At 43.4% G+C, this 27,603-nt stretch overlaps 1 protein-coding gene across 2 annotated transcripts in view; it reads right to left on the bottom strand.

Annotated features, from left to right (window-relative positions):
• The window catches only part of Glis3 (GLIS family zinc finger 3), a 430,288-nt gene that overhangs the window by 36,004 nt on the left and 366,681 nt on the right, over positions 1–27,603 (bottom strand). For both annotated transcript variants that reach the window (XM_057779622.1, XM_057779621.1), the window contains 2 exons: positions 24,103–24,247; positions 4,672–4,840 (listed from right to left, as the gene is read on the bottom strand). In XM_057779622.1, coding sequence (XP_057635605.1) covers positions 4,672–4,840; positions 24,103–24,247 — 314 coding nt within the window. The remainder of the gene's footprint in view (positions 1–4,671; positions 4,841–24,102; positions 24,248–27,603) is intronic.

Here is a 27,603-nt window from a genome sequence, read left to right as displayed (position 1 = left end):
TGAACATCAGGCACATTTAGAATGAATGCTGTAGCTGTCATTGCTTCTCATTGGCCAAATGCACACATTCTTGTTCTCAAGAGGAAGCTGAAACTCCTCAATGTGGCTAATATGGGGTTAGTTGCCATTACAGGCTCAGCCCCGCCCACCTTTACTGTCTTTCCTCTTGTCATCCAAACACAGCCTGACAGTCTATAGACGATCAGCTTTCAGGGGGACATTGCTTCCTCTAATGTTCCTCCCTCATTTTGCCAGCAGACACTCTTGCTCTGCGCCTTCAAAGCCCCTGCAATCACCTTTCCCTTCTCTGCTAAGGTATCATGGGCTATTGGTTCAGCTGCCCCCCATTAGACTCGGGCCTCAGAGAGAGCACGGCTCTAGTTCATCATGTGACGCATGGAGTCCTCACTGTCCACCTATCTCATGCTTTATAAATACCAGCCCAATGAAAGACTCAACAAACCACAGAGCCCCCAGGGTTAGAATGGATTCTGATAGCTTTAACCTCTTGCTACATTTTTACGATTACTGAACATATACAAAGAGGTTAAGAAGAAAGAGGAAATATTATGTGTAATGCACGTGAGGCTATGGAAAAGCTGTGTAGACGAAGATACCAGGACCCCTGGGTGCTCAGGAGAAAGACTAGGAAAGCAACAGGCCTAGTTCTAAGGTGTTTCGATGCTAAGAAGAGATAATGCTAACATGCCAATGAGTGATCATAGTACCAGGCTTCTAGCATTGAGAGCCACAGAAAGCACCATACCTCTTAGTATGTACCTATATGTGCGGTAGACTGGTACCTAGGTATTACACTAAAGTCTGCTAGAGGAATAAGATGGCAGAAGCATTAAGAATCAAGACCACTGTCCTTCTGACAAAAACAAAACTCCAAGAGAACACTATGAGAGCCTTCCATGGGGTCAGCAGGTTGGCAATGTCTTCCTCTTTCCTAGACATTCTACTCAATGCTTTATTCCTTGTCACAGCTTCCTCGACGTATGGTAGCCTACACTAAATATCTGAGACTATAACTCAGAGCAAAATATTCACAAGGTTGTGAGGGAACAAGGCCCGTCCTCTGACATCGAACTCAGCTCTAGCTGATAGATACATCAGATCTATGACAGATGTAACAGATCCTAAGAACCAAGGGGTTCCACAGCGGTGTCAGCCTCAGACATGAGAGACGGGGAGGTTTCCCGGGAACTCAGCTGACAACTGAAGGCTGTATGTGATAGTGTGAAGGGCTAAGTTAAGGCATGGTATCAAGTGAACGAAGCAAGAAGCAGTGACCAGGCTGGCTTGCCTAGAATGGAGAGCTTTACTAATTGCAAAAGCAGTGCTGAGAAACGGTGACGCTTTGACCTTCAGCATCTAGGAGGAAGGTACCAACTTCCTAGCAATGAGTGAGAATATGGCCCCAATGAGGCGCAGCTTCGGTTGGCCAAAGACATACAAACCCTCATACATATCTAAGCACCTAGAATTTTGAAACAATGCATTATGAAAGGAGCCATGAGACATTCTAGTACTCAACAGGAATTCGAGAGACTGGCACGCTTTATTTGATAAAAATAATTTAACTACTTTTTTCCAAAGCAATGATTTCTAATATTTTCTGATCTTAATTCCTATGACAGACTACACGTTCTGCAAAGAGACCCAATCTTTTCATTGTTTCCACCTTATCCCTCAGGTGTGGTTCAGGAAATCTTTAGTAAGCCCCCCCCCTTTGTGGGGAGTCCACAGCTCCTATCCCTGTCACTGGTACTATGAAGTGTACCATGCTTATGGCCTTCAGAAGGAAGCAGGGTGGCTGACATGTTCTTGTAAACATGAGCAATGCAAACTGAGGTTAAAGATTTTTTTTTCCATTTCAAAATGGCTGCCCATAAATATTTTTGTTATTTGTTGGCATAACAGACATACTAAGCCCAAAGAATTAACATTTCCAAAGACACCGAGTTCCTCTCAAGGGTAGCCACTTGTAGCCATAAAGTACCGGTGGTAGCTCATACATCATGACACGGTAAAACACCACTTCCCTGAAGAAGTTCAAATCAACATCAGGGGATGTGTTGTGGCACTGCTCAAATCCCTGGAATTATATGTCATGTAGTTAGCATTTAAAAATAAAAATAGACTCTCATCAAATTGAGGGACAGTACATTTATTTTACGATGGGCAGGATCAAAGAGCTTGACGTTAGATGGGCAGCTGCCGTGGGCCTTTGCTAACTTCTGACGGTGACTCAGGCCATTTTATTAATGAGCTAGAGCTAAGTAAATGATGAATCAATGCCTGCAACGCAGGAAAAGATGCCAATGCCCCACTAAAATTGCAACGTGTGATCAACCTGTTTCCGTTAAGAAAGCTGTTGGAGTTTTTACTGGGGGATTTCCCAGGCAAACAGAGCAAAGATGGACAAAGCCAGAGCGGAAGGTGAGCCCATTTCCTCTTTGCGGTTCCATCCTGGTCCCTAGTAAAAACACAGGGAATAATTCAGGGCTTCTTCATGTCATCCTCTTCTCCATCCTGACGGGGAGAGATAACCTACATCTCACATTATCCCAGTCAGTCAGATGTGGGATCAGAGTACAGATCCTGAGGCGAGGACATGCAGCAATATAAACCCAAAACAGTGAAAATGTCTACTTATTCATTCCCATAGAGCTACTGTGCTGTCCCGCTCCCTTCTTCCTTCCCCACTCCACGGTTCCTTACATGATGGATCACTGAACATCCTCTAGATTTCAACCCTAACCCTCCCAGTCCTGCCAAGGCAACGTGGGTTTGTCTGAACAGCCTTGTGTGAGGGACTGCGTGCCGTGGTGACACCATTTTTAGTCCATTTGGAAACTATAAACATGCTAAAAGAGATAGACTCAGGTAACTAGAGGATAGAGTTCATGTTTCCAGTGACCATGACATGGTGACCATGGACATGCTTTTGCTGACAGTTCCTCCCAGGGGAAGCGGCACTTATCATGTGCACACAGCTGTTAAAATAATTTGTACCTTCTGATTCTCGTTTCTAATTATCACACACATCTACATGCGGATCTTTTACTATCTCTAAAGAGTCATGCTCTGAAACTCTATTATTCCTTCTCTTTTTTTACTTCTCAAATTTTGTTAGAGGCACAGTTTTCTAGCGATAACTTGGGTACTGGTTTGGCTCCTCTTCTTTATTCTTTCGCAAGTCTTCCTCCTAGTAAAGCTCTTGAGTGAATTCTCCTGACTTCTCTGTCTTACTTCAAGGCACCATGTTGTTTCCAAGGAACCCTGATGTAGCTTCACTCTGTACCTCCCTGGCTCTCATGGCGTTCTCATGCAGAGTCCTTCCTCTGTGATGTCAACTTCACTGCTTCTTCTCACACTGGTTATTGCTTCCAGGAGGATGAGGGCAACTCCTCGGTTGAAAGCACAGACTTCCACAGAAGCCAGCCCACCCACCATCACCAAATCATCATCCACGTGCATCCTGCTATCCTGAGTGGTCAAGACGCTGTACTTGCTGCACGCCCACCTTCTCCTCATCTTGCAGGTTTGCAGGTGCCCTTGCTGTCTGAGATGCTGTGCCCTTTCATCTGTGAGGAGACAAAGTCCTTTTCTCCTGACGCCTGTGCCATCATGTCTTTCACTCACTGAGAAACTGTTTGGATTTGTGGTTCACAGAAACAGATGCATCTTGGAAGGAGAGATATGAGAACCCACGTCTAGCCCCAAATCTCTAAAACCACTGAAGAATTCATAAGTAAAATGGAAACATACAGTTATTTAGGGGTCTTCCTATAGAAATTCTTTCTGAGGGTGACATAAACAAAAAAGTACTGAGGAGACAGTCGCTTTCCTGGCTATCATGTGACCTTTTCTGTCACTCTGTCTTCTCCTAAGGTACTGCTGTCTGGACTTTGAACAATTGCCCATGGCCTGTGTGTTGAGACATGGCCCAGGCACCACCCTGGAGTTCTCCTCAGGAAGGAAGTGGAACTCTGAGCAAGTGGGCTCTAGTGAAAGGAAGTTAGGTTGTTGGGGACACGACCTTGAAGGGGAAAATTGAGAATGTAGCCCCTTCCTGTCTCTCTCTTTGCTTCCTAGCCACCATGAGGTGAAAAAGACCCCTCTGCCACACACTCCCACCCCGATGACCCCAAAGCAAGGCCCAGTGACCATGGGTGAAATCACCGAAACCATGAGCCAAGGCCAACTTGTACGTTTACTGTTTTTCAGTTGTTTTGTGAATATGGAAGGCTGCCTAGCACACAAACTCGCACTGTGTGACTATGGGGTCGTTTATACCCAGAGAGCCAGCCCCTCAACTCACTGAAAACTGAGCCCCGAAACAAGGTGAAGTGGCAAAGCTGGGACGCTGTGATACATTTTCTAGTTCCTGACACTTGAGCTGTGGTTGAATGCCAGTATCATTTCATTTTGTTATATATATATATATATATATATATATATATATATATATATATATAAAATGTAACAGATAATGAGATATTTGGTCCACACGCTTTGTGTATGTTACTTTTAAAATGTCACCCCTGGGTAACTCAGCCCACCAACGGATTATTAATAAAATCCAGCAACTGTCAGCGATCCTCTCCGTGGAGGGAGGCTTGGCGGCAACACCTATTATGAGAGCGAGACAGATGGCCTTACCTCTCGGTGCCTGTGTCCACAGCTGCGAGTGGAAGTAACTGGGAGGAGGGGTGGTGGGGGCTCCCCTGTACATTATGTCCCGGAGAAGGGTGACTGACAGGATGTGGGGGTGGCACGGCCCCAGCAGCTGTTCCACTTCGGCTTGAATGACTGGTGGCGAAAATGGGAGCTGAAACCAAGAGAGAGAGGCAGTATGAGACGGTGCCCTGAAGGAGGCCCCATTTTAAACACCGAGCCTGACAGCAAGCATATTTCAGGGACTTGTTTGTTTTTCTCTGAGTGCCTTTTAGGGAGCAGTTCTCCCGTTCGTGAATACACACAGCTTTGGCTTCCATGGCGGAACAGGTTCCCTGGCTGTGTCTTCATGCTACCTCAGGAGTTCCAGCTGGGCTTGTTTCAGGCTCACCTTGGTCTCTAAAGTGCCGTGCGCCCTGCCAGTTCCCTATCTGGTCATTACAATTACGCCATCTTGTGCTGTTTGCTTCTATGCAAACGTTTTTGTGTCTGTGTTTTTTAGCCGTGGAAGACGTCACTTGCACGATGCATGCTCAGTCAGCTGACTGCAGGGACACAAAACAGACCTTCCGCCTCTTCTCACCGTGTAGTTAGCCACTGTGGGTCAGCCCCTCCACAGTCCATGTAGAGATAATACAACCCTCATAACTACAGTCCCAGCACAGGGCCCCATTCCCTCTAACTAAGAGCCTAGCAGACTCAAGCATTCCTTTGATGGTGTGATAAATATTCTTCTTTTTATTCCAAAGAAGTCTTTACCCAAGGTAATAAAATAGGAAAAGGTGGCCCTCACACACAGTTCTGGGGTCTTTCCCCACCACTGCCAATCACACACTGATGGTCAGTCATGGCCCTGTTCTTGGGGCAGCCTCACCTGTGAGAACTGTATCTGACCTCAAACTTGCTCGTGTGCCCATTTACAGCAGTTAATTGGTACCCTGTCACCTGATAACCAGGGCTTGTCACTTTCCAAGTCTATCAGCAAGGTGAGGAAGGACCTTAATGTAGGGGACCTGCTCGGCAGATGTCTCATTAGGCTGCAGTCAGAAGCCTCGTTACCCATGCTCCCTCACTTCCTTCTCCACACACAGCTCTGCCCTATGCCCACTTCTGCTCCATCTGAACTTTACTAATACCAAAGAACAAACGGATCTTTTTTTTAATTAAAGAAATCAAGTTCAAGATTAAGAAAGTCATATTATCAAAAAAAGATTTGAAGGTTTAAAAGTTCAGGGAGTTGTATTTTTAGACCGCTATCGCTTTCAGTCAACCCCACCGAGGTAGAAATTAAGACCCCAGGTGACCCAGCCCCACAAAGACTAATCCAATGGAATGAGAGTTCAAGGACTTCGTGGAGCGTGTGAAGAGGCAGAATTACCATCTTCCCGCTCAAAAATGCGACTGACACGGCTGTGATCTGATTTGAAGGGTTTATTTCTGGTAGATCAACATTCTGTCAGGCTCACTCCTGTCCTCAGAAACCTTCACCCTTCTAGAGTCCTCTGAGGCCTAAAAAGTGGTAGTGAGGCCAGGAAGTGCTTACTAGTTCAAAAAGTCAACCCCGAGCTTCTCTTGTGCGCGTCAGCCTCCATGGAAGCCACACATCTGCAAACTCGCTGGAGTCACCTTATGAATCACTGCCCTCGTTTGTGCCCTGTTGGTTCAGGGAGCCGCAATTCTGCTTCGATTCCGAATAATAATGTGGCCCAGGGGAGAAGGCTGTTTGGACTGACTGTAGCAATAGTTTCAATATTGGTGTTTGTCAGCATGAAGCTTGGGTTTTATATACTGTTCTAAAATCTAATGGAATAATAAGGTCACAGAGACACCACGAAAACACAGCTACCTCTAAAAAACCTGCTTTAAGTATAGAAACAACAGCTCTCATTTATTTTGTAATTGGTGCTGAATTCAGCCTTCACTTCTTTACCCCAGAGGTCCTGTTGTGTGTGTGCATTTCTGTTTATCACAAGGGAAGCACTGCCCTTGCTGTCTGCAACCCAGTGGGCAATAGGGAAGCATGTTACGCTTTACTATGTGGTTCAGCAGAAAATACGGCACTTCCCAAAGGTCCATAGTAACTGCTTTGGTTAGATTTCACATTAGCTACAATTAATAAGCTAGACAACATGGTGTTATTTATATCCTGTCACTGAAAGTGAGGGGTTGCTGAGGAACTATCCTTTCTCCCAGCCAAGTCCCAACCAAACATCCATCCATCCATCCATCCATCCATCCATCCATCTATCCATCCATCCATCCTTTTCCCATCCAACATTATTTTAAATGATGAGCCTGCTAAGTACATATATACGCATGTATGTGTGTGTATATATGTATATGTAGTTATAGTTATTGTATCATTTGTGTACTCCTGTCCTTGAGTGGGTTTCAGCTTGAAAATGGAGAAATGTCTCTATGCGTTAATTCTATCAAAATACTAAGATTTCCTAATGTTGACCTCTTAACAGTGTTCCGTCACTTTAACACACCAATCTGTAGCTCTACAACCAGGTAAGCGAGCACATCCCAAATGTATTACAAATTTATACTTGAGCACTTTTGTTTAGTCCTCCACTTTGACATACTTATTTTAGTATTTTCACCTTCCTCCGCCTCTCCCTACTGGCAACTGAACCCAGAGCACTATGTATGTTGGGAAAGTGATTTAGCATCAAGCTACAGCCCTGGCCTTTTCTCATTCTCTAAGGCGCCAATCACTCTACAAATATTTATGGACCAGCTACCATATGGCAGACACAAAACTTGGTCCTGAGTTAAACTATAAAACAAGACATGTTTAGTATCTGTTATCTCCAACTGTACGTATCAAGTCATGTTTGCTTTTTTAATGAGCAAAGACAAACAATCTAAATGTCAATAAAGTCTATCCTGGGGCTCCAGTTGGAAATTTTAGCCAACAATTCCTACTCCCTTCTGATCAAAGCTGCCCCAGGGAAGTGTTATTCTCTCAGATTTGTAAGCAGACACATTCCACAGAGGCCTAATCTCGAGGAATCTAGGAGTCCTGGGGCAGGGAGGGAGGAGCGTGCTGGTAAACTGAGGCCAGGACTGTCCAAGCTCTATTAAGGTACACTACCATGGCCACAGGCAGGAGGTGGCGAAGAGGGTGTGCAGGGTAAGGCTCTGACGTCAAACACACATCCACAGTTCTTCCCTTTATAGCTCATAGAACACTCAAAACAGGGAAAGGTTCTCTACCAGAGACCCCATGAGAAGAAGAAAAAGAGGGATTCAAGCTTCAATTTAAAGTCTGAATCTGAAAGTATCTGAACAGTTTCTTACCCAGGGCATAACTGATCACTTTTCTGCAAAAGAAAACCAATCACTTTTTACTTCTGTGTTGTAGGACGCAGGATGAAAATTAGAGAAATTTTACGAGAATTATAGAGAGAGTATAACTTAGTTGGAAGAAACTTAGTGTCAATGTCTATACAGGACAGTCTGCCTGCAGAGTCCAGGGTACAATTGCTGGTTACAGTTGTTACTTATGACCAAAATAATTAAATGAATGGAGCATAAGAAATAAGAGACACAAGCATGGCTTTCTAATATATATCCAAAAGACAACTATCTGAAGTCAGTTAGCTATGGCTGGCACAGGACTAACTATCCCTGGCCTTTATCGAAGACCAACAAGTTTCAGAAACTCCCATTGTCATCCAGAAAATGTCTTTGCCATCCACAGTGACTCTCAGGAATGTCTAACCTTATCAAACCACACATCCAGGATATACTCTTAAGTGTATCATCTCTAAGTATTATTTCTTCATCTGGACACAGCATTCCAGTACCTCCTTTGCATATATGGCAGGTGCTAAATCTTCACTAATGTTTTTTTTAAGTTTCAATACCTGCCGGCTCCGCGCAGCCATACCTGCTCCAGCATATGCTTACTGACGAGCGCACAGGCTTTGCCAAGGGATTTCCAATCTTAGGAAGAAAATCCGCACGATGGAGTAGAACTATGAGGTTATTCACGAAAGGAAAAAAAATATTTCCACACTTACTCAAAATGATTTCCACAAATCAACCAGTGGAGTGTACAATGTGGCCTATTGATCAAAGCCTCAAGAAGAAAATGGATCCCTCCAGCACACAGCACAATATTAACAAAACTGTTGTGACCAAATCAACCAGACACAGACTGCCCCTGGGGGCAGCTTTCATTGTTGGTGTCACCTTGGGGGTCAGGGCTGTCTCCAAAGCTCGAAGGGGGCTTTTCACTGAACTTCCAGACAGGGTTGGTGACTGGCAGCTGGAACAACTGATTAGGCACAGCAAAGGAACAAACTAGAAACCCTTATTGCCTTTGTGATTAAGAGATGGTGAACTCCCCAAGGAAATAAAGCTTGGACAACCAATGAATGCATGAACTCTGCCTGCTGCCCAGAGCCAGGAGCTCTCTTCCCTACCGCTGTGGACTCTTTCTCATGGGGCCTGGCTTATGGTAGTGACAGGCAGAGGTGGCTCTGAGATCCATGAAGCTCCTAAAAGCTATCTCAAAGGCTGCTGGAGCCACGAAAGTCTCTTGACTATTTCAGTTAATGTCAATCAACATATCTCTATTATAACTATCAATATATTGTTCATTATTAATATATTATTAGTAATTGTTATATTAAGATAATATTACAGCATATTATTATGCAATGGTATTACAGTGTTATAATTTATTAATGTATTATATTATTAATAACAATATATTATTTCTAATGAAAGGTACATTTGGAGATACGTCCCTTGTGAGGTATTCACTATGTGAACAGAGGATGCAAGGAGTACGTTAGGGACCCTAAATAAAGATCTTCTTGCCTTGCCATCCCAGGTCTGCTGGACCTACTACCCACATCATTTGATGACTGTTTCCATCCATTCAGACGGTTGGCACAAAGACTCTCCTGTCAGTCAGGGGCAAAAAAAGTAGCTAGCATAGACAGGACTGATGGAGTAAACCTGTAATCCTAGATGACAAGCAAGAGATTTCAAGTTCAAGGCCTGCCTGGACAATTTAGTGAGACTGCCTCAAATAAAAGACCAAAGAAGTTATGGATATAGCTCATCGGTAAAGTCCTGGGCTGGCTTGTGCAGAACTAGGTTCAGCCGCAGGGCAGTGAAGAATATCTAGTATGTTTTCCTGTTCAAAACGCTGTGAGCAGCTACACTTCTGTTCTTTGATATTAAATAACCCAGAAGAGCCATGGAAGTAGAACATACTTTCTGATACCCTAGATCGTAGCCTGAGACATGTTGAGATTCTAAACTTCTTGTGACACTCAAAATGGTCCAGATACGCATACGGAGTAGCAGGGGGTGACCTAGGTCTCAGCTTCATTACATCAATTCCCTTCTCCATATTGGGGAACTCGCAGTTATGATTGATTGAATACCTGTCATATGCCAAGGACATTTTGCCAAGGACATTTGCTATTTATTGATTAGGTTGGAGGCCTAATCTGATTCCTGGTTAGATGAGATAGCTATGGTCACTCGGTGAACAAATAGTGAAGGTAAAATTCAAAGTGAGATGGCACATGGCTCTAACCATGTCTCTCGCGGGCCTGACGGACTCAAAACAAAGTGCATCCCTATCTAGCAGTGTATCTGAAAAGGTATCCTGGAGTAAAGGCACACAGGTGGCTGCAACATTCTCAGACGGTAAAAAAAAAAAACAAACAACAACAAAAAAAATTCTTTGTCCCAACCCGTTCTCAACCTTGATAAGGAGATTTAATCCAGACAAGAAATTAACTGAATTATTCCGTTTGGAAAACAAACAGCTGGTAAGAAATGTGCTTTTGCCCAAATAAAGATTTCAGACCCATGTCAGATGCATATTGATCCACAGGCAAGGCAAGGAGTGGGGCCTGCAGGGCGATTCGTGAGCAATCAGCGATCGGCGCCTTTACTGCAGCAAGCAGGATGTCCTGCGCTGTCGATATGAGCCTAGAGGAGAATTACTGTGGAGACCACTGAGCTTCCCTGTAAGCCCTCACTTCAGGGCATTCGTGGCTACTGAGAAGCCCTAGCCCAGCTCTGACTTGTCCTCACTGGAAAGGAAATTCAACTTATTTGAAGATGGTGACTCTCACTTGTAATGAATGTCACAGCCATGTTGGGCTCCTGAGAAATGGCATTAATTGCTTGGTGGCTAGCATAAGGAAAGTAGTCTGGGCTGACCATTCATCTCTCAGGCAGAATTTCAAGGGTCAAGGCTCAGAGGAGCAAACTAATCGATGAGCCCGACGTAAATTGGCTCTCAAGTAGACATTAGCAAGAATTAGAGGGTCCGCATGAAAGGTGATCTTAATCTTGTCTCTCTGTCTCTCTCCCAAGAGGAGAAATTTAGACCTGGGAGGAGTTCAATAAGCCATTTAACTGCAGTGGCGATTTTGGCTCCATTGGCCCCATCAGAAAGCAGGCGCTCGGGACAGACAGTGTCAGTCAGCATGGTTAGGAACAGGAGTGAACACAATAGGAGTCACATGGATCTGGGTTTGAGGCTTAGCTCGAGTGATTGCCTGATGTTTCTTCATCTTCAAAAGGATAATACTTCACAGGATTGCAAGGAAAAATATAAATATATAATACATTGAAAACCTAAATAGGGGCTGGAGGGATGGCTCAGCAGTTCACACCATGTGCCACTCCTGAAGAAGGCCCAGGTTTGGTTCCCAGTGCTTGCCTGGGAACACACAAATGCCTGTAACTCCAGTTCCAGGGGATGGGTGCCCTCTTCCAGTCTGGCCTTTGTGAACACTGCACATGTGGTACACAGTCATACAGACATACATTCAGTCAAAACACTGATATGTAGAAAATAAAATACGATTAAAAATTAAAAACACACAGCACAAAGGTTGAACTCTGGTTATTCAGCCACAAAATGCTCTTATCATTTTATTGTAATTCTTATCATATTGTTGTAATTAATGCAATTTTAATATGATTAGGGAATGACAAAAACATACATTGCCCCCAAATGGTAAACATCCAATTAAGCTTTCTTTTTTAAAGCCCAGGTGAAAAATTGCAATATAACTGTGCACTGGAATTCGTCACTGTGGAGTTTATGCATCATATTCAATTGGCTTTTTATTGTTCAATATTTCTATGCAAGTGCTACAAAGTATTTGAGGCCTAGAACAAATCTGCATAGGGTTAACATGTTGTCCTTTACTTTGAAGGAGTAATACACACCTTTGAGATACAGCCCATAATACATTTCAGTGTAGAAGATAACAAGTCATTTTCATGCACGACTGCACTTCACTAAGGAGCGAAAATGGGCTGTTACTAAAATGTCAACACAATTGTCCCTCTTGAAGCTTAGTTTTTCTTGAAGTATTTTTACAATTTTCAGGGCTTCTTGTTTGCTTCTCCTCTCCAAGAGCATACGGATTCAGCTTTAGTTAATTTTTCAGAATTTAAAGAAAGGCTTCCCTTTAGATGTTCTGAGGAAAATGACGAATATTGGAGGCTTCTAGAAACTTAGTCCCCAAAAGTGAACATTTAAGTCTAATACCATCTGCTGTTCTTCACAGAACACCTCAAAGCAATTTAACTGCACTGTGGTCGGATGGAAAACGCCTTCCTGACCTAAATTCGCACACCAGAGAGAGTTTCCTAGCAAGGAAAATGCCTGCCAGGGCAATCTGCTAGGGAGCCTGAATTTAATTCTAAAGTTAATTGGAGAATGGGGGAGACCCCAGTTTATGCTAATCCTTGTTGCGGATGAGAAGGGGCTGTTCCTTTTTACCTTCCCACCTGATGTCAGGGACTGCCTGCCCCTCTGCCCCCTCCATCAAGTAGAGCATTGTTCAGCACCCACATTTCACCTGTGTTAGGAGGAAGCCACTTCTTAAGTGTTTGCACATCCATCCCTCTGATCTTTCCCCTCTCCTTCCAGCATGAATAATTTTAATATTGCCAATCACTGGAAATCCATTCTTTTTGCCTGTCTCACCACCACCCCCTTTGCAATGTGGAGTATCATCATTATCCAGCCTCACCACCACCTCCCTTGCAATGTGGAGTATCATTATCCAGCAGCCCCGATAACAGCGTAATCAAACAATTCCCTCTCAAGCGCATCGGGTGGCTGTCAGACTAAAATGACAATACCCGTCCATCCCTGACATGCTACCCTCAGCTAATTGATGGCAACTGTCTCCAATGCTCTAGGACAAAGAAAACATACATGTGTCTCCTGACAGGAGAGCTACCTGGCAATGGATAAGCCGCTGTGTTAGGAGACTGCCGGATTAAGGTACGTAAGGATACTGCTCTAAAGAATGTACCTATTAGCTTTGTGCTTAATAGAACTGCTGATCACTGGGGAACAGAAATAAATAAGGTACAGTAAGAATTTATTGATGTCTGGATAGTTAGATGAATATTCAGGTTCTCTTACAAACAGATGTCTCCCAAGAGCTCCAAACTTCAGTGTGGGCAGCCCAATTACATTTCCAGCTCATGCAGCTAGATTTACCACCAGGGAAGACGTCATTACTGTTTGGGAACGTGTATGCACGCTCTCAAGTCTTTCTGGACTCTACCATGGTCCAGCTAGAAGATATGTCACCCACACGAATGCCAAAGGTTACCATCAAACATCCTGAAATACCAGGTGTAATTAGCTTCTATTCAGGAAGTTTCCCATCTGTACTGCGACAGAACAAAGACATTCTGTCGCAACTCGGATGGCATCACTCAGGCGCTTCTCCGGGGCCAACATTTCATGCAGCCCTCTTAAATCTTTCCAGACAATGCATGACACATCAAACCTCAAATCTCAGACTGTGCTTCCCTCCTCTGGAGTATCAACCCTCCCACTTATTCACCTTAAGTTACATAGAAAAGTCGGTAGGATAATGTGAACATACAGACCACTCAAGTATTCCCTTTGGGTAGCCGCATTTCCTCTCTCTCTGTACTTTTTTTTTCACCCCCTTCAAGTCAGGATGGAAAAGGAGAAAGGAGAAAGATGGAGCCGGCATGGCTAACTGCTCTGGGTAGTAATTTTAAAAAGTTCTCCTCAGATGCACCCACCCACTGTGACAGTGGAACTGATTTATTGGGAGCCCACCAAGGCCAGCTGGTCTGGGACTGAATAAGCATGGGTTGAAACTGGACTCTCTGAGCATGGCGGACAATGAAGGCTGATGAGAAGCCAAGGACAATGGCACCAGGTTTCGACCTGGCTTTGTGGGAGCTTAGCTTGTTTAGATGCTCACCTTCCTGGACGTAGATAGAAGACCTTGGTCTTCCCGCAGGGCAGGGAATTTGGACTGCTCTTCAGTATCCAGAGGGAGGGGGAATGGTGTGGGGGGAGGAGAAGAGGAGTGGGGATACGGGGAGGGGAGTGAGGGGAGGGGGCAATATTTGGGAGGAGGGGGAGGGAAATGGGAAACGGGGAGCAGGTGGCAATTTTAATTAAAAAAGAATAAAAAAAAGAAGTTCTCCTCAGCTCTGTCTTTGTAGCAAAGTCCAACTTATTTATAAAAAGTAATAACCATTTTAGTAAACACACCAGGTCTCTAACCCTTACTATGTATTCCACGGCCATACTACCAAAGGTAGGATCTATGATCGCACCTGCTGTGCTTCTGCATGAGCTCTGAAACCACTTGCAGTGGAGGCTGGTTGGAAACGCATCTGTAGCAAGCACGGCCAATCTGGTTTTGACTGCCATGTTCTTCTAGCAGAAAGAAATGCTGATCTGTGGACTCTGAGGAGACCTCTCTTCCTAGATATGGAAAGGCTGGTGACAATAATCCTTCATAGGGCCTGTGGGGCAGTAAGGAACCAATCTTCAATTGCCACTAACCTGAGGCAAAACCACACAGACACCCAAGTTGGTTTTGTTGTGACCCCTTTTCCGTCCTCACATACTTTCCTTACCTTTGCGTTTACTTGACTTTCAAGCAGACATTTGTGCTTTAGCATGAAATTATGCTCAGATCTGACATTTTGGAAGGAATTTTAATTGGAAATTTTTCTCTATTTGGGAAACAGAGGCTTCAGTCTTCAGTTATGCCGACTTCCAGGTCTACTGTGAGACAAAACGCATTTTTGAGGAAGCAAGTATCTTCCTTGTTGGAATATGAGCAAGTGGGCCCCTCAAACTTGACATTTCAACTCCTTGTTTTATTCCTGAGGACTGATGTACATCTCAGAGAGGCTTTGACTTGAGAAAACAGTCTGTGGTACTCTATGCCCTGAGACACTCCCCCTTCTAGGAAGAACAAATGTGGACAGAGGGAAACCATGATAGTTCCTGGATTTCGCTGCCTGCCTCTGGCTCATCATGCCAAAACTCAGTTCTTTTCTCTCTGGCAGATTCTTTCTGGATGAGAGAACCATGTTTGCCAGGGCATCCCATCCCAGGCTGCCTCTGTAGATCTTCCTGCTAGCTGGTGACTTCAGGGATCTCTCTATTTGAGGGCCTCTAGTCTAAGGGCTCCGAGAGCATCATCCCAGGGAAGACAAACAGAAGTAAACGTGGCCTGGTACCCTTACGGGGAGACTGTTTGTTCCCATCTATCTGCCTTCATTGCTGGGTCTCATAAAGACCTCTGCAAGGCCATGGGCTGGGGGACCTCTGAAGTACCTGCTAAATCTAAAAGAGTATAGGTCCAGCCAAATTCCTATGTATTATGTGTTCTTAACTCTTCTAATGCATTCTCCACTTTGATTAATTTATTTTACCTAATTAAATTTATGGCTTCCTTGATTTCATTTGGTCATTGCCAAATGTTCCAGATGGAAGTCTGAAGCTGAGGTCACAAAGTTGTTTTTGGAAAAAACCACAGTTTTTAGGTTTTGTAGGCAAGAATCCCTCAGCTATTTAAACAGCTATTCTCACACAAAGCATAATAACTTATTTTGTTTAAATTTACCTTTAGAATTCTTAAAATCACCACTAGTAGTTCTCTGGCCATAATGAAAACAGGAGGCAGGCCAGATACAGCCTATGGGCAGTCTGCTGATCTCTGGTATACAAATTACATGTTGTATAATTGTTACAAAGAGAACACCATCACAGTAAGATTAGAGAAATATGAATTATAATAAATAAATCGAGGTAAGAAAATAGCCAAAAATAGTTTTATAGGCAAAATACCGTGGACTGTATTTTGAGGAAAATGATGGAGCGAGGAAGAGACCATTTACAAAATGACACCAGGAGAGACCAAGGCTATATATACCTGAGCAATGTCATTGCAATGGCTGTATGAAATCGCACCGGACAGGCCATCAGTACGACTGCCTCTTTCCTGCATCTGCTTCACCTCACAGGTTCACTGTTCACTAAGCTCATTTCTCAAGCAGGTATGGTGTGGGCACTCTGCAAAGCCAGTCCCACAAGACTCAGTCTCGGTCTCTTTGTGGTAATGGAAAAAAAAAAGTCTCATGCAGAGATTTGAAAATGGGACTTAGGTCTACAAGTCCATGGTCCAATCTTGTCTTGGCTTCTTGGAAGAAACTGCCTGTCTGTGAATTCTCTACCTAGCATTACCTAGGATACAAGGAGAACACAAAAGGGGAGCCGGTGTCTGCCACAGAGCTCAACTTGGCTTATCAACAGTCCGTGAAACAAAAAAGGGAGTGAGGGAGGGAAAAGAGGGAGGAAGTGAGGAAGGAAAGGAAAGAGGGCCGCTGAGAACTTGCAGCTGACAGTGAGCCCACTGGCTTCCTTTATGCATTTTGTTCTCTCAGGACAGCACTATGGGATTCCTATCAGCACCTACTCTAAAGGGAAAGTGGCTTCCCTAAACACAACACCCAGTAGGCAGAGGGCCAAGATGGGGCTTCAGATTTAGTCCCACAGTCTTTCTGCATGACACTCTGCCATTGAAACAAAAATAAAAACAACCAAAGCACTATTTTTGTATTTAAACCCTAGTAGCCATTGAAACATAATTTTGACATTGTGAGTTTGGAGCCACTGACCCCAAAGTGGTAAGCTTCTGATTTCAATTTTATCTTTAAAGCAACACAGTAGATCTCCTGCATTCGAAACACAATGTGAGCTACTACGCAGAGTATAGGAAAATAGGGTTAGAAAACCTAAAGAATTCTGTTTTAACTTTCGTTTAGTCTACTAAACGATGCTGATTTAAAATTAAATTTCTTTACCCCCCCCATTTCTAAAAACAACAATAAAAAACACCGGGGTGGCAGGTAATTTTGCTCAGGACTGTAATACACATTTCCTAGTATTTGAACACAGCAATAATTGGCACTAACAGATGTTGAGCACTTACTGCCTCCTAAGAACTCTTAATGTCATTAAATCCAGTAATCAATCTCAGTAAGGGGAATGTCTCAGTTGGAGGCAAGGAAGTGTTTCCACTTGTAAATACTGTGTTTGAGCAGACTGGCTTCTTGGGCAGTAGGGGAGACTTGTGAAAAACATGGTCACTAGCGGCATACAATATCTGACTTTTCAAGGGAACATGGAATACTACTCACTCTTATTGTTTATACAGCCATCAACTGCCTGAGCACCTGAGCACACGGACCTAAGGACGTTTACCTCCCATTAGCACTGGCCAGCAGGTACACAGCGCTTCTCAAACTGCATATCCATCCCTTTGAAATGCTTGATGTAAAAGTTAGGCATGATGATAAATACCTGGAATTTCCAAACTGGTAAGGCAGAGGCAGGAGGATTTCTATAAGTTTCCCAGTATGGTTTACACAGTGAGTTCTAAGCCAGCCAGGGTTACACAGGAAGAAAATATCTTTAAAATGGAAGGGAAAAAAGAAAGATAAAAAAGTTTGGTATGGACTAGCCTGAGGAACAAATTCCTAGGTAGAATTATGATAGCTTGTCCCCTTTAATAGTAACTGGTCACCTTCTGCAGCTTCTCACTCCTGTAAGGAAGTGATAAGACTCTCTCTACACTTTCAGAGAAAAGGATCAAGTGGCACAAAACCTGTTATTTCTGAGGATATGATTGGGAATTCACAGAAACATTAGGGTAAGATGCAATTCTGTAGTCCAAGGCTGACAGACAGTTAAGACAGACATTCAGACAGATGATAAGATAGATAAGACAGACAGATGCATATATACATACATAGGTAAGTAGATGATAGATGATAACAAGACAGATATGAATCATGAGCAATCATGTTCACTGAGACAGAACTGGGTTAGCATGCAATAAGATGGCCAACTCCAGCTAGAAACATTCATGGAGGTGAGACAAATACAGACTTAACTTAGGAAGAAGATCAAGCCTCCAGAGAGGTGCTTGCGACTTCCAGTGTGGGTTAGAAGGGTAACAGTGGTTCAAGGCACGGTTGAGGAACATGAATGGGGCTCAACAGTCAATGCAATAGCAAGGAAGACACTATAAATGACAATCCCCAAGACAGAGATTTTGGTTAAGATGGAATGGGCAGATGTCACCATAGTCAATCTAGACCTGGAGCTACTCTCTTATTACTGGAAAACATCTTGTTTCATGTGAGTTAATCCAGTAATGTCCTTCAGTTTATATCTCCATGTCATGCTTAACCTTTCTTTATAGTGTCCATACAACAATAAAAAGGAAGGCGCACGCCTTTAATCCCAGCACTCGGGAGGCAGAGGCAGGCGGATCTCTGTGAGTTCGAGACCAGCCTGGTCTACAAGAGCTAGTTCCAGGACAGGCTCCAAAACCACAGAGAAACCCTGTCTCGAAAAACCAAAAAAAAAAAAAACCAAAAAAAAAAAGGAACTCTCACTGTGACTACAAATACCGAAAATAAGCAGTTCTTAAAAAAAAGCCCTTTGTGATTCACATGGAAGAGACTAGCTTCCTATTTCTTTTTCCCCTTGGAGCCTAAATTCAGTGGAAGTAGAAAGTCAGAACTTTGGACCCATGTTTGGCTCGTTTCCACAGCCACACAAGGTATAAAGTGCTTCAGCTGTCAAGTTCTAGCCTGAATTCCACCCTGCCATCCACCGATCCCTTCAGACCTGCTTGAGACAAACTACAAAGCTCCAAATGGCCCTTTTCCTATCCTACTGACAAAATAGCATTAAATGAGCAGTGAGGTGGGGGACAAATGACAACACAGAGATATCCAAGTCCTTCCCCAGTGGGGACAAAGCCACGGCTGGCAAGCCTTACTCCTTTGTCTCCTTTCTGATGAGATGTGGAACGTTTCTTGCTCACCCCCCAAAAATGGTCTCATAGCAACAACGTGCGTTCCAGAAAACTGTGATTCAGTTTACTCCTGCATGAAAAGCCAGCAAGAGTAGAAGGGAATATGTACACAAGGACAAACTGAAGCACCCAATCTGTCAGTTTGCAAATGCATAAAAGTAGGAACAGCTGTAACTGCTCCATACATGTCAGTGGGGCCTGTGCTGCCTGAGAACCAACATTTTAATTTGCTTTAATGGAGCGTGCATAATAAAAGCTCACTGTTAATTTAAAAACAAACAAAACGTAAGTCTTCTACAGACTTCTACAGTGAGTAACATGTATGTGTACTACACTGTGACCCATACTCTAGTAACTCTCGATAAAATTCAAATGGGGTTTTGTAGAAGCCACATCCCATATATTGTGATTCAAACGATGGATTCCAAAGTGAGCTGCCTGGATGAAAAACAGTATCCTGCATCACCTGGGAACTTGTTAGAGTAACCTGGCAGAGATTCAAATCTCTGAGATTGTTCAGAACTACTGAATTGGAAACTCCAGGGGTGAGCTCAGAAAGCTGTACTTTCATAAGGCTGTCTGTTGACGTTATACACACTGCTGGACTGGCTCAGGTTTAAAACTGTGTGTTAGGGATGCTAGCGCCCACAGTAGAGGACATGGGGCTTGTTCTTACTGTCGCTGACTTCAGTTCAAGTTAAAGGACAATCACTGACAGGAACTGCTTGCCCTAAACAGTGGTTCTCAACCTTCCTAAAGCTGCAACCCCTTAATACAGTTCTTCATGCTCTGGTGACCCCAACCATAACATCACTTCCATTGCTACTTCATAACTGCGATATTGCTACTGCTATGAATCTCAGTTACCTGATATGCAGGATGACTGATATGTCACTCTTGTGAGGTCATTTGACCTTCAAAGGGGTCATGCCCCAAAGGTTGAGAACCACTGTGTTAAAGTGACCCAGTTTCTGATGACAGCTCAAGACACTACTAGGGGAAACATTATGAGAACACCGTCAGATATTTCCTTCAAATTCCCTTTGTCTCCATTCCCTTCTGCCCACCCCTATTCCGAAGTTTCTCGGTTGCTTTCTCCCCTTTGTAAATTCCAAGCAAAACAGTGCTTTTGAAGACAGTGCAAGAGACATTCATGTGTTTCACAATGTTCTATGTCTTTCTGAAGACTTTAATGTAGGCTATGCTCGTCCTTTACAGCTTTCCCCTGTAAAGTTTAATCTCCTAAGAAATTGTGTGTCAGTTTAGAGGGCTCTAATGGCCACCCCTAAATTAGCAGCCAGTTTTTGAGAAGAGACCATAGAAGGCACTTTCACAGAAAATTAGAGCCAACGTTTACAGCTTTCTAAGAAGCTGTCCAAAGACAGCAAATGTACTCAATTTAAGAATGTAGAGAATACGTTAAAACATATAACATGAGATTAAACTAAAATGAAACACTATTCATAAAGCGTGTTAACACAGTGCTATTTATTACAAAACTGATATTATTGCAGGGGGAAAAGCTCCTTTCTCCCAGCAATGGGGTGGAGAGCTAATGGCATCATAAAACTTTACAAAGAAATCTTCATTTCCCTCTTATGCTTATATAAGATAGTGGAACAAAAAGAGAACCTTTTTTTTCCCCTTAAAAAGCTTAAAGCTACATTAAAATCTGAATAGTTCAACAGGACTTACTAGATCTAAACATAAGGATTACTTTATAACCTAAGGGAAACTATATCAAGACCCCCCCCCCACACACACACACCATTCTTGAAGGTCTCTCATTTCTGCTGCATTAGTACAACATCTCAGAGAAGATTCTGTGGGACTCAACTATCTCAACCCTTCCCATGAGAGGCCTGGACCATTTGGACCATCTCTTTCTTGGGTGTCCATCCACCAGGTCGGACTGAAGGGTGAGTAAGGGTGGAGCAGGCCTCATCTCCTCCTGGGTTATCTGGCAGCTTTTACTTACAGTTTACCCCTACTGATCAGAGGGCCCCAGGGATTGGGTTTCTGCTAGATGATTCTAGTGTCTAGCCACATGTCTTCATGACTGAGGTCACAGGCTTACTAAAGTCACCTCATATTGAGTCCACAGTTACAGCTGTGGTTCAAAGGGAGCCATTACTTTTGTGGCCACACATGGGATAGATCACTTGCCCGAGGCATCTGTTGCTAGCGTATGGACCTTCTGCCAAGACCAGGCACTGGTCCAGTTGGTCCATGCTGCTGCACCCACACTAAATTTAGACTTGCGTACTCCATCGGTTCATTCTATGAGCTCAGATTTATACTGGACTGGTCCTAGAGCCCTGAAATTGGAGCTCACACTTGACCTACTGTGAAACCCTCTCTCTCAGAGTCTCAGTAAATCACCTGGAATTCCCACACTGACCTGGACCATGATGTGGGGAATAGTCTCAGAAAAGAAACTAGAGGTGGTCCAGTCTCGGGGCCTTTTCACCACCGCCCCTACCTCGGGGGCCCTCTGAGCAGCAGAAAGTTGCTGGGAGCCCAGGAACTTTCAACAGTGTGAAAGTAAACACCACAATTTAAAATCATCCTCAGCATGGTCTACAAAAATGAAAATCTTTTCAGGTAATCTATTCCAATCAATCACTCTCTTATCAATCTCAGAAATCTGCTTCAATAAAGAAGTAGACATGTGTAGGCTTTCTTCTCTGCTCGTCTTAATGCTGTACAAATGATCCTTCTCGGTGCTGAATCCTGTGACATCTAAGGGATGATTCTGCTCAAAGTCATATCTAGGGGTTTCCCCTCCTATGCTCACACATACTCAACAGGTTTCCACGGACCTGTTCCTAGCAACAAAAGGCATATAATAATCATTATGGAAGTATTTTCTTGAATGACTGATCTTCCTGATTTTTCTAACAGAGTGGAAAGGAAACAACCAAGTGCTCTGTGCTGTGCTAAAGATGGAATCCATGTCTCACACATGCTCCACAAGCCCTCCGCCACTGAACCACATCCCAGCCCATCTCCAAGCACTTCTTACCCTTGCCAAATAGACTTGACCATCCGGATTTCACCTTTCCCTAATTAATGGAGAGGTTCCAGCATGCCTTTGCCATGTGCCATGCGTGGGTTGGTATGTGCCTGCAGACCGTTAGCCCACGTGCAGCTGCTCTGCACATGCACTCCACATGTGTGCCTTTCCAGAGCTTAACAAAGAAGGCATACAAGTTTGGTTTTAGTTTTCCTCCCTGTCTGCTTTTGCCTCTGGGTTTGCTGCCTACTCAGCAAATCAAAAGGTATAATCAATTATTTAAAAATAATCCAGAGGCCAAGAAAGTACAACAGCACCTAAGGGAAACGGACAGAAAGTGAGGAGAATAAACTCCGGCACTTACAAGTGGCCTGGAGAGATAAAACCCCAGGGAAATGCTGGTAAGGTGGCCACCTGCCTAGTTCAGGTCATTTCAAAGCAGTAAATGCCTGTCAACTGCAAGATGCCATGTGGACGGCTGTGGCAACTTATGCTTCTTTGCCTGTGCTACAGCTTCTGCTACAGCTGGAGGCTCCAAGGCAAGGGCTGAAGATCTTTTTGAGACCCAAATATAGAAAAGCATCGAGAATAAAAGTGGAAGTCTATTCAGCATGACAAAGTCATTTCAAACTAAAACTACACCTTAAAAAGTTGAAAATTCCAAAACTTTAAAAATACTAGCTGACATGTAAAAATGCACACCCAGTCCAACACACGAGTGCTGAAAATGAATCATGTTATATGCATACAATACAGAAAACATTTTCCATAGCAGCAGGTGTCATAGTGTCCAAGATTTGGCACAAGACTGGCCACTCCTTGCAAATGGTTGCAACTGTGTGCTGGTTTCTAAGTCGCCTCTGATTAGCTTCGATCTTAACCTCTGAGTTCCAGATCTTTAGTAAGATATATTCATTGCCTGAGAAAGTAGAGGGACGTCTTATAGGTTGTTTTAACCTGATTGTTGATTCATTTAGTGTGCTAGAGAAATGTTCATTTGTCATCAATTTGCAAACCAACAGCCTCTATGTAAACAAAAGCTATCCATGACTCTTCACTCATGTCTAATATCAAGTTTTTCAGTATGTTTTGATAGTGTTATACAACAGTCCTATGCATTTGATGGAGTGTCTGTGTATCTCTTTAAGATTTGGTCAGCCATTCAAGTAGGTTTTAATCTTTACCTCTGGATCTGGAGATGAAGTTATGCTGTTTCAATGAATAAGTCCCTAAGCAACTGCTACAGATTCCTCGATGCTGGCCCACTGTGATTAAGAATGTCTTGATGACGGATGCTCCAGAAACGACTGCTTTAATGCCCTTTTCTTCTGCACTGGATCGTCTTGAGAACCGTCAGGCTTAAAAGTCACACAAGCATGTCTTTCTCCTATTCCACTGCAATGCATCAGTACATTCTTCACTCTCTAAGGCTTATTAGCACTTCTCAAAAGAAAAAAAATAGCATGCTGCCAACCTGGCTGTGGGATCGGATGCAGATGGGAGTAGAGTTGCAAGTCACTGAAAATGGTAAAGTCTCATTGTCTGAAATAGGGTGCTAGTGCAACTTGCTTTCAGATGGCTTGCAGCAAGAGCTTTCTGTGTGTAAAGTAATAAAACTAATTATGCTTGCTCAACTCCTCCACCATCATAGAGGCTTAAAATGTGCCCAAACTGCAAGCTAATGCAATCAAAGAAAAACGATGAGCCCTCTTACTATGTTAGACTAGTCTTTCCTTTTTCGTAGCAACCTGCAATTTTCTGAATACAGGGTCACCTATGATTCAGACTGAGGTGGACAAGAGATCTAGAGCACCGTCCCTTTATCTTCCTTTGGTTTAGGAACATTCATGGATATTTTTACAAGTTGGTTTACAGATGTGCAAGGTTTTCTGTAGCTACCTGGAGCTTCCACTTAAAATGGAAAGATGATGAAGACTGCTTCATTTAGAATCTGCATGTGGTCTGCTGCCTGCTTCAGGGCCAACCATTTCCTCTGAGTCCCAAAGATTCCTGGGAGGGCTTAGTGCACCAAACCTCTGGCAGAAGCCCAAAACAAGATGAACTAATGTGTTATTTGGCCTTGTTTCTTTATGAGGAACAAGAAGGTCTGCTTTTCCAAACCGACATAGGAGAACAGCTGCAGACTACTGACCGCGAGCACAGACGATCATGGATGAATTCTCAGGTAAAAGGGATTTGCTGCTACATTCTTACCTGGATAGAGTTCAGGTCCAGGCCCTGGCCCTGGGGAGCGTCCCACAGCACCATCGGCATCTCTGGGGGAAGTGGCTGGCTGCAGGGGCTGCACAGCGAGACAGTCGGTGAGGAGATCTGGATGGAGTTCAGCGCTAGACCGCAGCTGAAAGGAGAAGAGAGAAGAGATGGGAAAAGCTGGTGCTTAGAACACCTACCTGGAAAGGCCTCGTGCCCCAAAGGTGGATAAAGTTCAATGCACAGGTATTTATCAAGCAGCCATGGAGAGGCAGGCATGAGTGTGACAGCATCAACAGAAGGACCGGTTCTCCAGCCTAGAACACCTGGAAGGTGCTTCAGGAAGTAAGTGGCTGCGAGTAGGTTTGACTCCAGACACTGATACCTCTTCTTCTAAGAACTCAAACCTCCATTTAGTTGCTCACTCAGTCTCTAATCAGAAGTTGTAGTGACGACACAAACAAACTCAGAAAGACTTTGTCCACAGTGTTCCCACTGTAAAGAGCAGGGATACTGGTACACAAGTTATCAGGGAGAAAAGTCAGGAATTCTCCACTGGTGTTTGATGCTTAGAAATTTTACATGAGAGAGACACACTGGAATAAAATTTAAATACAGAAAATGATTAAATTAAACTTCTAACAGCAACAATAATAAACCCCAATGCTATGTCACACAAAAATAAGAATCTTCATTTAGTCACACACAATTAATTTTATATGTGAGTTGCATGTAAAAATTAGACCAAAATGGAGTTAAAATGTAGTATTAGTAAAACTTTACTTGATTCATTTGATTGCATGTAGGTGTTCATTTATGCAAGGGCTTGTGCTTGTGTATGCACATGGGTGTGAGCATCTGTATGTGTGAGAATGTGTGTATGTGTGTCTGTGTGTGTGAATGAGAGCATGTGTGTATGTCTGTGTGTGAATGTGCATGTGCTATACATGTGTGTAGGCTGAAGAAAAAGTCTTGGTGTCATCTTCGGGGTACCACTGGCCACCTCGAAACAGGGGCTCATTGGCCCACAGCCCACCAATTACAGTGGACAGCTGACCAGCGAGATCCAGAAACTCTCCTGTCTCTACTTCAGCACTAGAACTACAAGTGTTTAGGTGGCTGTTAAGGGTTGAACCCAAGTCCTCAATGCTCACAAAGCAATCAGTTAGTTTATCAACGGAGTCACCCACAGCTCCAACATCTTTAGAAACACAAATTTTGTAAATGTACCTTGAATGAAAAATTACAATGGAACGTTTGGTGACATAAATGTATTAACCTAATTGTGTTAAAACATTGTATTATAAAGGTATAAAATGTATTTCTTAGAAATATTATAAATGCTTATCTTCAGCATTTAAAACTGTATATGAACTGGCTTTATACAGACATTAAGCCTTTAGATACAAAGCCACAGTATTCTTGTTCATTGACAAATGCCCAATGGCCCTCTTGACTCCAGGAGGATTCACTGTCTTTACAAAACTCTGACTCTGTGCAAAGCTGAACAACTAAAATACAAACGAGCAATGCTAAGTGCTAGAAAGTGACGCTCAGAAACAAGGTCATGAGGGCATGTGGGGGTCAGGGGTTAGTTTGGGCTAGCAGTAGGACGGCAGCTTGGGCCTAAAACTAGTAACAAGTCTGAGAAGAATCGTAGTAAGATGTCCCAGACAGTGGGCGTCAGAGGCTGGGGGCGGGGGGCTGCCTGCCTTGCAAAATGGTATGGCTGGCACAGTGTGGGGGTGGGGGTGCGACATGAAGTCTAAGGAACAGAGACAGAAGAAGTAAGAGGAACTGGGAAGAAAGAGAAGAAAATCCTGCCATGGGCAATTACTACAAACTCCTTTACCTGGAAGCGTGTTGAAAAGGAGAACTAAACACGGTAATGCATACACAGCAATAATTACAGAGGCAGAGGCCATGGCTTCAAGGGGCAGGTAAGGGGACATGGGAGGAGTTGGGGTGGAAACGATGCAAATGTGGTTTTTATGTATGAACTCCGTTTTAAAAATGGCAGTGGACATGTAACAAGTGCATGGCATGGTAACCCTAAGGGAACAGGGGCAGTAAGCAACACTCTCTAGCTGGACTTAAGAGCCACTCAACAAGAAGGGTGACATGCCTGATAGCAGAAACCAAGCCAACTACTCAGTGCTGGTGTGGTCACAGATGGAGGAGAACCTGCGACCACCCCTTTGCACGACCAACCCTTTGCTAAACCAGCATAATCCCTAACAACCATCTAAACATTTGTCATTATACCTACAGTAAGTACAGGCCTCATGTCTCATCAAAGGAACTTCTCTTGGCAACAGACAGAGGCCATCCCTGAAAACCATAACCAACCAAAATGCAGTTGTGGAGCCCAGTCCCAGTGGACACATTATGAAACATCCCTACATCTAAGGCTCAGGGAACACTGCGGAAGAGGGCGCAGATCAGGGAGTCTGCTATGAGACTGTGCTTCTATTAAATCCAAACAAGTCTCACCAACAGAACTGTGTAAACATGAGCTGAACTAGAGAAACAACAATAAACAAGCCAAAGCGGGTGGGGGAATCCCCCGAGGCTCCAACCTACACAAAGAACTACAGGCAGCTAAGGACTGTGGAGAATGGGTACAACAGTCTTCTCCTTGGAAGGGCACACCATAAATTTGGAAGAAAAAAAAAAGGAGCAAGGAAGGGTATATGGGAAGATCTGGAGGGAGGAAAAGAGAAGAAGAAATGACACAATTATAATCGCAACAAAATAGATTTTTGGAAATGTTTAGTAAAGCTTTTCATTAAGTATTTTATTTTCCAATAAAACAAGTCTAACGTTTAAAAAAACTCACTATACTTGTGGAAGAAGGACCCTAATACTGACTAATTGGGGGCTGAGGAAATGGCTCCGTGGCTAAGAGCACTTGTTACTCTTGCAGAGAACCTGGGTCCGGTTTCTAGCACCCACATGGTATGCATACACAATTGTCTGTAACTCTAGTCCCATGGGTTCTGATGCTATCTTCTGACCTCTGTGAGTACCAAGTTCATATGTGGTACAGACAAAACATCCCGACATGCAAGATAAATAAATAAAAAATATTAAATTTACCAAATCATCTAAACCTTCACAAAAGTATCTGTGGTAGTGATGTCACAGGTAGAAATTCATGTACTTTTCAGTAGGTGAGTATGTTTGTATGAAATTTCTAGAGGGCATCAGGGAACAGCTTTTTAGACCCATAATCAAAATAATTTGCTTCTTGAATCTGTCCTAAGGAAATACCCAGAAATATGAAGGACAATGAAAACCCAAAGACCTATGGATGCATTCTTCTAGTGATATATAGTATGAATTATAGCAATACCCAAAATTAGAAAATGCTCTTAAATGTCCATACATTAAGTAACTGGAATACTATGTTCATAATGATGGCAAAACACAATTTTATATACAAAATGTTAAAAATAACACACAGCTCAGATAAAATGAAATTTCTTCTCATTTCCCAAATAC

Source organism: Chionomys nivalis, chromosome 8 (assembly GCF_950005125.1).
Source record: "Chionomys nivalis chromosome 8, mChiNiv1.1, whole genome shotgun sequence".
Lineage (NCBI taxonomy): Eukaryota > Metazoa > Chordata > Mammalia > Rodentia > Cricetidae > Chionomys > Chionomys nivalis.
Note: the sequence above shows the minus strand (reverse complement) of the source record. Positions and strands in the feature narration are given on the sequence as shown.